This window comes from Rhincodon typus, chromosome 7, assembly GCF_021869965.1.
Source record: "Rhincodon typus isolate 14 chromosome 7, sRhiTyp1.1, whole genome shotgun sequence".
Taxonomy (NCBI): Eukaryota; Metazoa; Chordata; class Chondrichthyes; order Orectolobiformes; family Rhincodontidae; genus Rhincodon; species Rhincodon typus.
In genome coordinates, this window is record NC_063338.1 from 98,192,672 (window position 1) to 98,205,284 (window position 12,613).

Below are 12,613 nucleotides of genomic sequence, written 5' to 3' on the forward strand. Positions count from 1 at the left end.
TCAAGAAGTTGGTAATAAGGATTACTAGATGTTGGAAGGTTACAGATCCAGGGATGAGTACAAAAGCAAAGAGGTCATACATAATTAGTTAGTCCTCAGCACAAGTGTACTGCATCCATTTCTGTGCATCACACTTTAGGGAGGATGTGTTAGTCATTACAGACAGTGCAGAAATGATTTACAAGAAAGACTCCAGATATCAGGAATTTCAGTGATGTGCATAGATTAGAGGCTTTGAGACCGTTCTCATTGGGAAAGATAGGCTCGACCCAGAGATTTGATAAAGGTGACCAAAATCATGAGGGCCGTTGACAGAGTTGATAGAGAGGAAATTATTCCCAGTGGAAATGTCAAAAACCAGAGAACATAGATTGAAGGTATTTGGTAAAAGAAGCAAGAAGAGAAACATTTTTCATGCACTGAGTGGAAAGGATCTCCACACTGGCTGGCAGTGGGATGGAGGCAGTTTTAATCATGACTTCTTCAAAAACACATTGGATAATTATTTTTTCCAGGGATGCTGCTCGAGCTATTACACATTTCCAATATTTTCTGTTTTTAAGGGGCATTTAAGAGACTTTAGGGGTATTTAAGGAACTTTTAGATATGCAGAATAGCATGCAAGGAATGAAGGGAAATGGACCAAGGGCAGGCAGAACGGATTTGTTTCATTTGGCATCATGTTTGGCATAACGTCATGGGCCGAAGGGCCTGTTCCTGTGCTTTACTGTTCTATGTTCTATTCCTACACCTGTCTCTTATCACACTGAATTTCTGAATCAGCTAAATAGTTTGTCATCGATTCCATGACAAAGTTCCCTTTCCTGTGGGAACGCTCTTTAACACACATTCCCACAGGCAATGCTATGCCCTGTCAATGTAGGTGGAATCACAGATGTTGCAACACTCCTCATAATGTCCACAGACCAAGGCATAGGTTGGGATTGTGGTCCTTGACAAACCATTAGCCTCAGAGCTGCCCAACAGTTTAGAAAGGCATTGTGCATCTGCACAGTCTAGATGGGCTGAAAGGCCTGTTTCTGTGCTGTACTGTTCTTTGTTCATAACACAGGCTGCATGCATTAGCAAGGTTTTCACCGAGCTTTCCCAACGTATAGGCCAGCTGGCAGTCGGCCCTATTACTGTGCATGCCCAGCCAGGAAAGAAAATTCATAGAAGTTATATTCTTCAACCAATCACCAATGTAATCCCTCCCCCACCCTTCCCCAAAACTAGATAGTTCTCCAGCTATACTTACCCTCGAAATACAGCTCCAGCAAAATGTCCACCGCCTGTCATCAGAATGACCCAGACAGTTTGAGGGTTGAGGCTGAGCAGTGATGACAAGAGACTATCCTCATTCTCATGCTCCCTGAGGGCCTATGGAGGCAAAGGTTCAGTCACCATGACACAGCAACACAGAACAACTGCAGTCTGCACATACCCTGAGTGTCGACATATCCTTAACCAATTCAGCTTGACTAAAAACAAGGATACATATCTAGCTCACATCATATCGGAAACCCTGCTACAGCAGGCACACAGGAATTAGCTGTTTCCATCATCACCAACTACTTCCTCAGCACCTCAGGACAGTGGCACCTTTAATATTTGTGCTCGAGCCTGGTGTGGAACACAAAATTGGAACCTGCTGACTTGGAAAGGAATGAAACACAGTGAACTCAACAGTATGAGCAAGAAAAACCAACAGGACGGAAATAGGGTTTATGTCAAATTAAATAGGTGCATAGACAGGAAAGTAATGTGTGAAGAGGGAATTAGACAGTTCTTAAAAAAATACTGATCGGTGAGTGGGAAAAGATTGACAAAAAGAATAAAATGTGGAAAAATGTGAAATTCTCCATTTTTGCAGGAAGAATAAAATAAAATATCAGATAGCAAGATAGAAAATAAGAGTATGGATAGGCCATTCAGCCCTTCAAACCTGCTGCACCATTCAATATGACTGTGGCTGATCATACAACTCAGTTCCCTTTTACCACTAACTCCCCATACCCTTTGATCCCTTTAGCCCCATGACTATATCCAACTCCTTCTTGGAAACATTTGACATTTTGGCCTCAAATGTTTTCTGTGACAGATAATTCTACAGGCTCCCCACTCTCTGGGTGAAGACATTTTTCCTAATGCCAGTCCTGGCACACTGGCTCAGTGGTTAACACTTCTGCCTCACAGTACCAGGGATCCGGGTTTGATTCCAACCTCAAACGACTGTCTATGTGGAGTTTGCACATTCTCCCCGATGTCTGCATGGGTTTCTTCCAGGTGCTCCGGCTTCTTCCCACACTCCAAAGATGTGCAGGGTAGGTGGACTGGCTATGGGAAATTACCCAGTGTCCAGGGATGTGTAGGCTAGTTGGGTTCGCCATGGGAAATGCAGGGTTACAGGGATACGGTATCGGGGTAGGTCTGGGTGGGATGCTCTTTGGAGGCTCGGTGTGGATTTGAAGGGCCGACTGACCTGCTTTCACACTGTAGGGATTCTATGATACCCTTGAACTGTGACTCCTGATTCTAGAATCCCCAGTCATTGGGAACATCCTTTTTGTGTTTACCCTGTCTAGTTCTGTTCAAATTTTACAGTTTACTGACAGATCTCCCCACATTTTTCTAAACTCCAGTGAATATAATTCTAACTGATCCAGCCTCTCTCAGTCCTGCCATCCCAGGAATCAGTTAGTAAACCACCATAGTCAGAACATCATTCCTCAGGTAAGAAGACCAAATCTACACTTGATATTCCAGATGTGGTCTCACCAAGGCCCTGTATAATTGCAGCAACACATCCCTGCCCCTGTAGTTGAATCCTGTCGCTGTGAAGGCCAACATACTATTTGCCTTTTTCATCTCCTCCTGCACCTGCATGTTTACTTTCAGTGACTGGTGCACAGGGACACCCAAGTCGCATGGCACCTTCCCCTTTCCCAATCAATCACTGTTCAGACAAAAACCTGCTTCCCTGTTTTTGCTTCCAAAGTGAGCAACCTCACATTTATCCACATTATACTGCATCTGCCATGCTTTTACTCACTTACTCAGCCTGTCCAAATCACACTGAAACATCTCTGCAGCCTCCTCACAGCTCACACTCCCATCCAGCTTTGTGTTGTCTGCAAATCTGGAGATATTACATTAAGTTCCCTCATCTAAATCATTCAAATCACCTAAATCATATGAATATGATATTAATATGAATTAATATCATTATTATCCATCCCTTCAGTGTCGCTGGAATTCCCTCCCTAAGGACACTATGGGTCAACCCACAGCACATGGGTTGCAGTGATTCAAGAAGGCAGCACACCCCCACCTTCTCAAGGGGCAACAAGGAATGAACAATAAATACTGGTCAGGCAGTGACACCCGAATCCCACAAATGAATAAAATGATCCCAACCAGCTGGGGTCCAAGTACTGACTCCTGCAGTAACACACCTGTCACTGCTGCTTGGAAAATGATCTGTTTATTCCTTTGTTTCCTATCTAACACCATTTTTTTAAACCCATGTTAGTACATGAATCCCAGTCCCATTCGTTTTTATTTTAAATGCTAATCTCTTACGAAGGATTTTACTGAGTGCCTTCTGAAAATCCAAGTAAACTGCATCTACTGGTTCCCCTTATCCCCATGAAAAATTGCAGTAAATTTGTCAAAAATGATTCCCTTTCATAAATCCATTCTGACACTATCTGATCCTGTCACTGTTTTCCAAGTGCTCTGCTGTGAAAACTGTTATCCAAATGGTGATAGATTACAGAGCTCTGAGATGCAGAGAGCTCTGGGCGATCATGTGCACAAGGTTAGATTGCAGGTACGGCAAGTAATTGGAAAGCTAATAGAATGTAATCATTTATTGCACAGGAAACCAAATACAGAAGTAAGGAGATTATGCTTCGGTCAGACAGGACACAAGGGATACATGGAATGTAATGTGGGAAAATGTGAAGTTGTTCATTTTGGAAGAGGAATAAAAAACAGTACGCTTTAAATGGAGAAAAGATAAAGGAAGCTGCAACAAAGGGACTTTGGGAGATTTGTGCAAAAAACACAGAAAGCTAGCACACAGGGGGCGGCAGGTAATCAGGAAGGCTAATGAAATGTTGGCCCTTATTTCAAGAGGGTTGAAGTATAAGAGGAGGGAAATCTTACTGTAACTGGATAAGGTGCGGGAGAGACCACGTCAGGAGTAATGTGAGCAGTTTCAGTTCCCTTTTTTTTTTAGAAAAGGTATCATTTCATTGGAGGAAGCTCAGAGAAGGTTCATGAGAATGATCCCCACTCTGGTGGGGATTGTCTTATGAGCGAAGGCTAAACAGGTTGGGACTCCACTCATTGGAGTTTAGAAGAATGAGAGGTCCTCCCATTGAAACATAAGATTCTTAAAGGGCTTGACAGGGTAAAAGGCTGAGAGTGTTTCCCTGCATGGAGATTCTTTGACCAGACGGTATAGTCACAGAATAAAGGGATGCTAATTTAAGATTGAGAAGAGGAGAAATTTCTTCTCTCAGAGGTTTGAGAGTCTTTGGAACTCCTTGCTAATGTGGGGACAGAGCTCTTTTGTATATTTAAAGCTAAGGGTACCAAGGAAAAGGGAGGAAAGTAAATGTGAGAAATGTCAGCCATGATCCTACTGAATGGCAGATCAGGTTTGAGGGCCTACTCCAGGTCTTACTTCTTATGGCACTGATGAGACCACATCTGTGTATACCTTACTGAAGAAAGATGTAAATGCATTGGAGGCAATTCAGAGAAAGTAAACCAGACTAATACCCAGAACATGAGGGTTGTCTTATGAGAGGAGGTTGGACTGGCTGGGCTTATTTCCACTGGAGCTTAGAAGAGTAAGGCGCAACTTGATGAAAATATAAAATCCTGAGTGGTCTTGACAGGGTAGACAGAAGTTGAAGCACCATAACATAGAAGACTATAGACCTAGTGCTGGAAAGTGTTTACATTTAGTGTATTTTTGGCAGTACAGATTTGATAGGGTGTCTTCTGTACTGTATGGTTCTTTGATGTGGAGAGGACATTTCCTCTTGTGGGACAATCTCAAACTAGGTCACTGCTGAAAAATCAAAAGTTCTGATCAAATTTCTAAAATAAATTCGGCATTTTTTTTCCTCACAGAGGCTGGTGAGTCTTTGGAACTCTCTTCTTGTAAAGGTGGTGGAAGCAGAGTCCTTGAATATTGTTAAGGTGGAGGTAAATCGATTGTGTTGAGGAGGGGTGTGAAAGGCTATCAGGTGTATGCAGGAATGTGGATTTGAGGTAAAAATCAGACCAATCATTACATCTTACTGAATGGGAGAGCAAGCTCGAGGGGCCTATCTCTGCTCTTGTTTGGATGCTCACAAATACTCTTCAAACACATTCCACAGATCACCTTGTTTTACCATTTAACAGATTTACAGTGTCTGTCTCATTCCACTAAAGTCAGCCAAAGCTGAATCTAGAAGCTAAGCAGATTAGACTTTTCTTCGTTTTTCTCAATCTTTCTCCTTTTCAACAGCTGAACTCAATCATATGATTGGTTTTTAATAAATGTTGACACACTTTTGAAAATCATTCCTTTTCTGAATTAGAACATAGAACAGTACAGCACAGTACGGGCCCTTCGGCCCACCATGTTGTGCCGACTTATTATCCTACTAAGATCAATCTACCCTGTATACCCTACATTTTACTATCCTCCACGTGCCTATCCAAGAGTCGCTTAATTGTCCCTAATGTATCTGACTCCGCTACCACTGCCAACAGCGCATTCCACACACCCACCACTCTCTGTGTGAAGAACCTACCTCTGACATCTCCCCTATACCGTCCTCCAATCACTTTAAAATTATACCCCCTTGTGATAGTCATTTCCATCCTAGGAAAAAGTCTTTGGCTATCCATTCTTTCTCTGCCTATCATCATCTTGTACACCTCTATCAAGTCATCTCTCATCCTTCTTCACTCCAATGAAAAAAGCCCTAGCTCGCTCAACCTTTCCTCATAAGACCTGCCCTCCAGTCCAGGCAGCATCCTGGTAAATCTCCTCTGCACCCTCTCTTAAGCTTCCACATCTTTCCTATAATGAGGTGGCCAGAACTGAACACAATATTCCAAGTGTGGTCTAACCAGGGTTTAATAGAGCTGCAGCATAACCTCACGGCTCTTAAATCAATTTCCCTGCCAATGAAAGCCAACACACCATACACCTTCTTTACAACCCTATCAACTTGGGTAGCAACTTTGAGGGATCTATGGATGTGGACTCCAAGATCCCGCTGTTTCTTCACACTACCAAGAATCCTGTCATTAACCCTGTATTCTGCATTCAAATTTGACCTTCCTGTCCTTTTCATCCCATCATAACCATCCAGCCTAGACTCCACACTCACTTAATGCTCCATTTTCACATTCTTTAACTTTACAGTTACAACAAGGAGACAGAGCACAGCTCCTACTGGAAGTTTAAACCCTTTCTTATTTTTATTCTACTTGTTATGTCCCTACTACCTACGTACCTCCCATGTCACTGCCTCTTTGCATGGGGATGATTTCATCATTATTGATTATGCTGATTCCACTTTTCTGTCATTTTTATTGGATTTTCTGCATAGATCTTCAAAAAAAGATATACTCAGTCCCTACTTCAGACTGTCCTGTAGCTGTGACTCAGCAATGGCTCCCATATCATTAGGTGACTGTTTAAAAATAAGGGGTCACCCATTTAAGACAGAGATGAGTTGTAATGTTTTCTCTCTGAATCTTTGAACTCTTCCTGTAAAGGCAGTGGAAGCAGAGTTTTGAATATTTTAAGGCAGAGGTGGATCAATTCTTGACAGGCAATGCGGGTGAAAGGTTACTCTACATTCCTGTTTAATCCAAAATCAGATCAATCATATTCTTACTGAATGACAGAGCAGTATCAAAGGACCTTCTCACATGAAGATCAGAACTATGAGCAGGAGTAGATACTTCAACCCCTTGAGCCTGCTCTACCATTCAATATGATTATGACTGATCTCACCTTGGGCTCAAATCCATTCTCCTGCCCATTCCCTACAACCCTTTAACCCATTACTAATTAAAAATCTATCTCCTCCTAAATCAATTGTCCTGGAGTCCACCACACTCTGCAGTAGTGAGTTTCACAGATTCACGACCCTTTGAGAGAAGTAATTCAACCTCATCTCTATTTTAAATCTCCAACCCTTAGCTCAAAATTATGATGTCCCATATTAGATTGTCCCACAAGGGAAAATATCCACTCTCCTGCTCCTAATTCACATGAAGAATCCCTGGAATGGAAGGATTGTCTTATGAGCGAAGGCTGAACAGGGTGGGAGTCTACTCACTGCAATTTATAAGAATGAGTGGTGACCACATCAAAACATATAAGATTCTTAAAGGGGTTTGACACAGCAAATGTTTCCTCTCATGGGAGAGAGTGGGAACAGAGGGCACAGTCTCAGAATTAAGAGGCTTCAATTTCAGACTGAGCTAAAGAGGAATTGCTTCTTTCTGAGGGTTGACAGTTTTTGGAACTCCAGGTCACTGGCCCTTCCTCAGAACTGATTGCAGCTTGAAAAAGGTTGGTAAATATGCTAAAGAAGGGGTGGGGGAGGGGAAAGGAATAAAAGGAAGGGTGGAGAAAGAGCTCAGAGAGAAAGCGAGAGAAAAGTGGTTTGGTAGACATATTGGGCGTCACTGACCGGGTTCTTTCTCAGCAGATGCTGCTTGACAGCACTATTGATGACACCTTCCATCACTTTACTGATGATCGAGAGGAGGCTGATGGGACGGTAATTGGCCAGGTTGGATTTGTCCTGCTTTTCATGTGTAGGGCATACTTGGGCAATTTTCCACATTGTCAGGTAGATACCAGTGTTGTAACTGTACTGGAACAGCTAGGCTAGGGGAGCAGCAAGTTCTAGAGCACAAGTCTTCTGTACAACCGCTAGAATGTTGTCAGGGCCCTAAGCCTTTTCCGTATCTGTAGGCCTGCTGTTATTTTTCCTCCCCTCTTGTGCAGAAGACCACCCACGGTCCAAAGTAGGTGGTTGCCCCTGTTTTTCTCGGCACAGTCATCTCCCTCAATAGTATCCAAGCCTTTCTATCTGTTAGAAAGGGGGTTGGCCACAGGGGACTAGCCTGCCTTCCTCTACTCTAGCTAGTGGTCATATGCCCTTTCTGCCTTTTGAGTCTTCCCCTGTGCTATGGTCACCTCACTGAACATGCTATCCATAACACAGTCAGCATTGCGGATGCTCCACACTGAATTTAGCTGGAGCTCTGAAATGTGGTTCGCCAGGAGCTGCGGCTAGACACACTTCCTGCACATGTGGACACCAGGGCCAACTGAAGCTTCCAGGGTTTGCGACATAGCACAGGAGGAGCATATTCCAGGTGTGAGCTCTGCTGCTGTGACTTCCTTTAAGCCACTTAGTTAAAAATACAATAAATTATGCTTATGTAAGAATATTATTAACTTACACAAAAACAAAGTTGCTCGAAAAGCTCAGCAAGTCTGGAAGCATCTGTGAAGGAAAAAACACAGTTAACGTTTCAGGTCTGGTGACCCTTCCTCAGAACCGTTGAGAAAGCGTCACCAGACCCGAAACAGTAACGCTGTTTTTCCCTTCACAGATGCTGCCAGACTTGCTGATCTTTTCCAGCAACTTTGTTTTTGTTCCTGATTTATAGCGCCCGCAGTTCTTTTGGTTTTTATATGCCACTAACTTACTTCCCTTACCCTATTTAGAGTCATAGAGCTGTACAGCATGAGAATAGACCCTTCGACCCAACTCGTCCATGCTGACCAGATATCCTAAATTAATCTAGTCTCATTTGCCAGAATCTGGTCCATATCCATCTGAACCCTTCCTATTCATATACCCATCCAGATTCCTTTTAAATGTTGTAATTGAACCAGCCTCTACTACTTCGTCTGGCAGCACATTCTATATATGCACCACGCTGTGTGAAAAAGTTGCCCCTTGGTCCCTTTTAAATCTTTCCCCTCTCACCTTAAAACTACACTGTCTAGGACTCCCCCATCCCAGGGAAAAGACCTTGGCTATTCACCCTATCCATGCCCCTCATGATTTTATAAACCTTAATAAGGTCACCCCTCAGCCTCCAACACTCCAGGGAAAATAGCCCCAGCCTATTCACCCTCTCCCTGTAGCTCAAATCCTCTCACCCTGGCAACATCCTTGTAAATCTTTTCTGAACCTTTTCAAATTTCACAACATCCTTCCTATAGCAGGGAGACCAGAATAGAAGCAAAAATCCAAAAGTGGCCTAATCAATGTCCTGTACAGCTGCAACATGACCTCACAACTCCTATACTCAATGCACTAATAAAGGCAAGTATACCAAACTCCTCATTCACTATCCTATCTACCTAAGACTCTACTCACAACAAACTACGAACATGCACTCCAAGGTCTCTTTGTTCAGCAGCACTCCCCAGGACCATTAAGTGTATAAGTGCTGCCCTGATTTGCTTTACCAAAATACAACACCTCACATTTATCTAAATTAAACTCCATCTGCCACTCCTCGTCCCATTGACCCATCTGATCAACGTACCATTGTACTCTGAGATAATCTTCTTCGCTGCCCACTACACCTCCAATTTTGGTGTCATCTGCAAACTTACTAACCGTAGCTCCTATGTTCACATCCAAATCATTTGTATAAATGACAAAAAGCAGTGGACCCAGCACCAATCCTTGTGGCACACCGCTGGTCACAGGCCTCTAGTCTGAAAAACAACTCTCCACCATACCCTCTGTCTTCTACCTTCGAGCCAGTTCTGCATGCAAATGGATAGTCCTCCCTGTATTCCATGTGATCTAACCTCGCTAACCAGTCTACCATGAGGAACCTTGTCGAACACCTTATTGAAGTCTATATAGATCACGGCTACCGCTCTGCCCTCGTTCATCTTCTTTGGTACTTCTTCAAAAAAACTCAATCAAGTTAGTGAGACATGATTTCCCACACACAAATTCATGCTGTCAAACCCTAATCAGTCCCTGCCTTTCTAAACACTTGTAAATGCTGTCCCTCAGGATCCTCTCCAACAACTTTCCCACCATCGATGTCAGTCTCACCGGTTGATAGTTCCCTGGCTTTTCCTTATCACCTTTCTTAAATAGTGGCACCATGTTAGCCAGCCTCCAGTCTTCTGGCACCTCACCTGTGGCTATCGATGATACTATCTTACCAAGGGGCTTACTCATATTCTTTTGTTGTGTTGGCCCTGACATTCACTCATTCCTGTTGCTTGTTACTTTAAATTTCTGAGCCAATCTACACACCACTTCCCTGTGATGTCACTGTGATTTTTTTTACCCAATCAGCAGTTTCCTGAACCTGCATCTGTTAAACTATCCTTGCCCCCTCCCTCCTCAATATAGCCCCTCCCTGCCTCCCATCTCAATAGTCCCACTTGCTACCTCCTCCATCCTCAATATACCACCTCCCCTCTCAATATACCCCTCGACCCTCAATATACCCCCTTGTCCACCACCCCTCTCAAAATACCCCCTCATCCCCCCACCTCAATATAGCCCCTCGGTGCTTCCCCTCGGAACTGCCCTCTCTGTCTGCTCAGTTGAAGCTAAAATGCTAAGCCCTATCCTGGGCCACAACTTATCCTGTAGCTTTCTATGCTCTAACAGCACTAGAGTTATCTCTGGTACCCTGGAATGATATTTCTTCCTTAAACAACACTAGTACAGAGTACCTTGTCATTATCATGTTGCCGAGTGTGGGGTCTTGCTTTTTTTAACTGGTTGTTCCGTTTCCAACATTTAAACAGTACTGCACTGGGTGTGAAGCACTGTGGAGAGGGTGATGGAAGAGCAGTTTCTTACCTGCTTACCCTGCAGGACACAGCGATATACAGAAAGATACTCGCCATCCGCAGTCTGGAAGAGAACGCGAAGGCTCTGTCGACCTCGTCGGTTCTCCTCTGCAAGAGGAACCTCATCTGTGGGACCGAGGGCACTCTGGATGGGGTGGCAACACAGCTGTTCCAACTCAGCGTCAGAGTCAGAGTCAGAGTCAGAGTCCTCAGAGTCAGAGCCTGAAATACTGGAGATCTCGCCTGAGAGAGAGTGAAATAAACAAATAAACAGGGGCTTGAAGCGATCACTGTCTTGCACTGGACAAAGGAGCACTGCTCTGGAGAGGGTGTGATACAATAAAACTCTCTCTGCACTGTTCCCCATCAAACACTCCCAGGACAGGGACAGAACAAGGTTAGATACAGAGTGAAGCTTCGTCTGCACTGTCCCCATCAAACACTTCCTGGACAGGGACAGCATGGGGTTAGATACAGAGTAAAGCTTTGTCCACACTATCCCCATCAAACATTCCCATGACATGAACAGCACAGGGTTAGACACAGAATAAGGGTCTCTGCACTATTTCTTGGTAAGGTTATCAGTGAACATCAGATGGAATCCCATTTGAGTGATGAATCTGGTACCTGCTATTTTCTCAAAACTCTCTGTGGTGACTGGTTGCGCCCCAAGCAGCCTTTGTCTCAGGTTAAACCTGTGCCAGTCCAGTTTGTAGTGCTCCTTCTGGACAGAAGCAGAGAGGAAATTGTATTAAGTAAACAAAGTTGATAATTGAGCAGCTGACAAAGACACTCGCTGCACCTTATTGAATACTCCAATACACCATAAGACTTGAATCAACTGAATTATTTCTTCTTGGCAAACTGGTGGACCCAGCTCCTAGCTGAGGCAGGTGAAACCAACAGTACCAAAATTGCTATCAGTAATCCGGAGGCCAAGGATAATGCTCTGGGTACATGGGTCCAAATAGCATCACAATACAACTGGAAGTTAACCTCAATTAATAAGTGTGAAACTGAAATCTGACTTCAGAATTTTTTGTTTATTAATTAACAGGACGCTCAATGCAGGCTGGGCCAGCATACATTGCTCATCCCTAATTTTCCAGAGTGTAACCATGAGAATTAGGAATTAGGTTTTATTGTCACGTGTACTGAAGTACAGAGATATAGGAGTACACTGAAAAGCTTACAATGCCACCCAGCCTAAATAAAAAATCTTCACGAGTGTAACCATGGAGGGGGGTGTGGGAGAGAACCACACAGCCCATCACTTACCTGATCCTCTCGGTTCTCGAAGTTGCACTGACAGGCGGAGCAGTACATCTTGTCAGAGATCTCGAGCGGTGCCCGTACTTCACTGACCACATCATCCTCTACATCGGAAATGACGCATTAATTATTTCAAATACGTTTATATATTACAGCAATCGAACTAACCTTTCAGCCCATCTGCATGGAACTATCCAATTGGTGCCACTCCCTCCGCTGCTGCCCCAGTGCCCTGTAATGACTCCTCTTTGAACTATCTGTTCAATAGCCTTTTGCAGGACATGAGCAAGTCAGTATCCATCTCCTGATCAGGCTGGACATTCCAAATCCTAGTTACTTGTTGTATAAGTTAGTGAGTTAGTTATGTTGTTTCAACTGCTTGTGCTAATCACCTTAGGTTTTTGGTTCAAGCTCTGGTTCCCAATCCTCCAGCTAGCAAAAAACAATTTCACTTTA

General features: G+C 43.7%; 1 protein-coding gene across 1 annotated transcript in view; it reads right to left on the bottom strand.

Annotated features, from left to right (window-relative positions):
* The window catches only part of ankzf1 (ankyrin repeat and zinc finger peptidyl tRNA hydrolase 1), a 30,662-nt gene extending 18,399 nt beyond the window's left edge, over nucleotides 1-12,263 (bottom strand). The window contains exons 1-4 of the mRNA XM_048598559.1: nucleotides 12,164-12,263; nucleotides 11,513-11,609; nucleotides 10,896-11,128; nucleotides 1,259-1,380 (exon numbers count right to left, since the gene is read on the bottom strand). Of these exons, the coding sequence (XP_048454516.1) occupies nucleotides 1,259-1,380; nucleotides 10,896-11,128; nucleotides 11,513-11,609; nucleotides 12,164-12,211 (500 nt within the window). The 5' untranslated portion in view covers nucleotides 12,212-12,263. The remainder of the gene's footprint in view (nucleotides 1-1,258; nucleotides 1,381-10,895; nucleotides 11,129-11,512; nucleotides 11,610-12,163) is intronic.
* Between the last annotated feature and the right edge of the window lie 350 nt (nucleotides 12,264-12,613).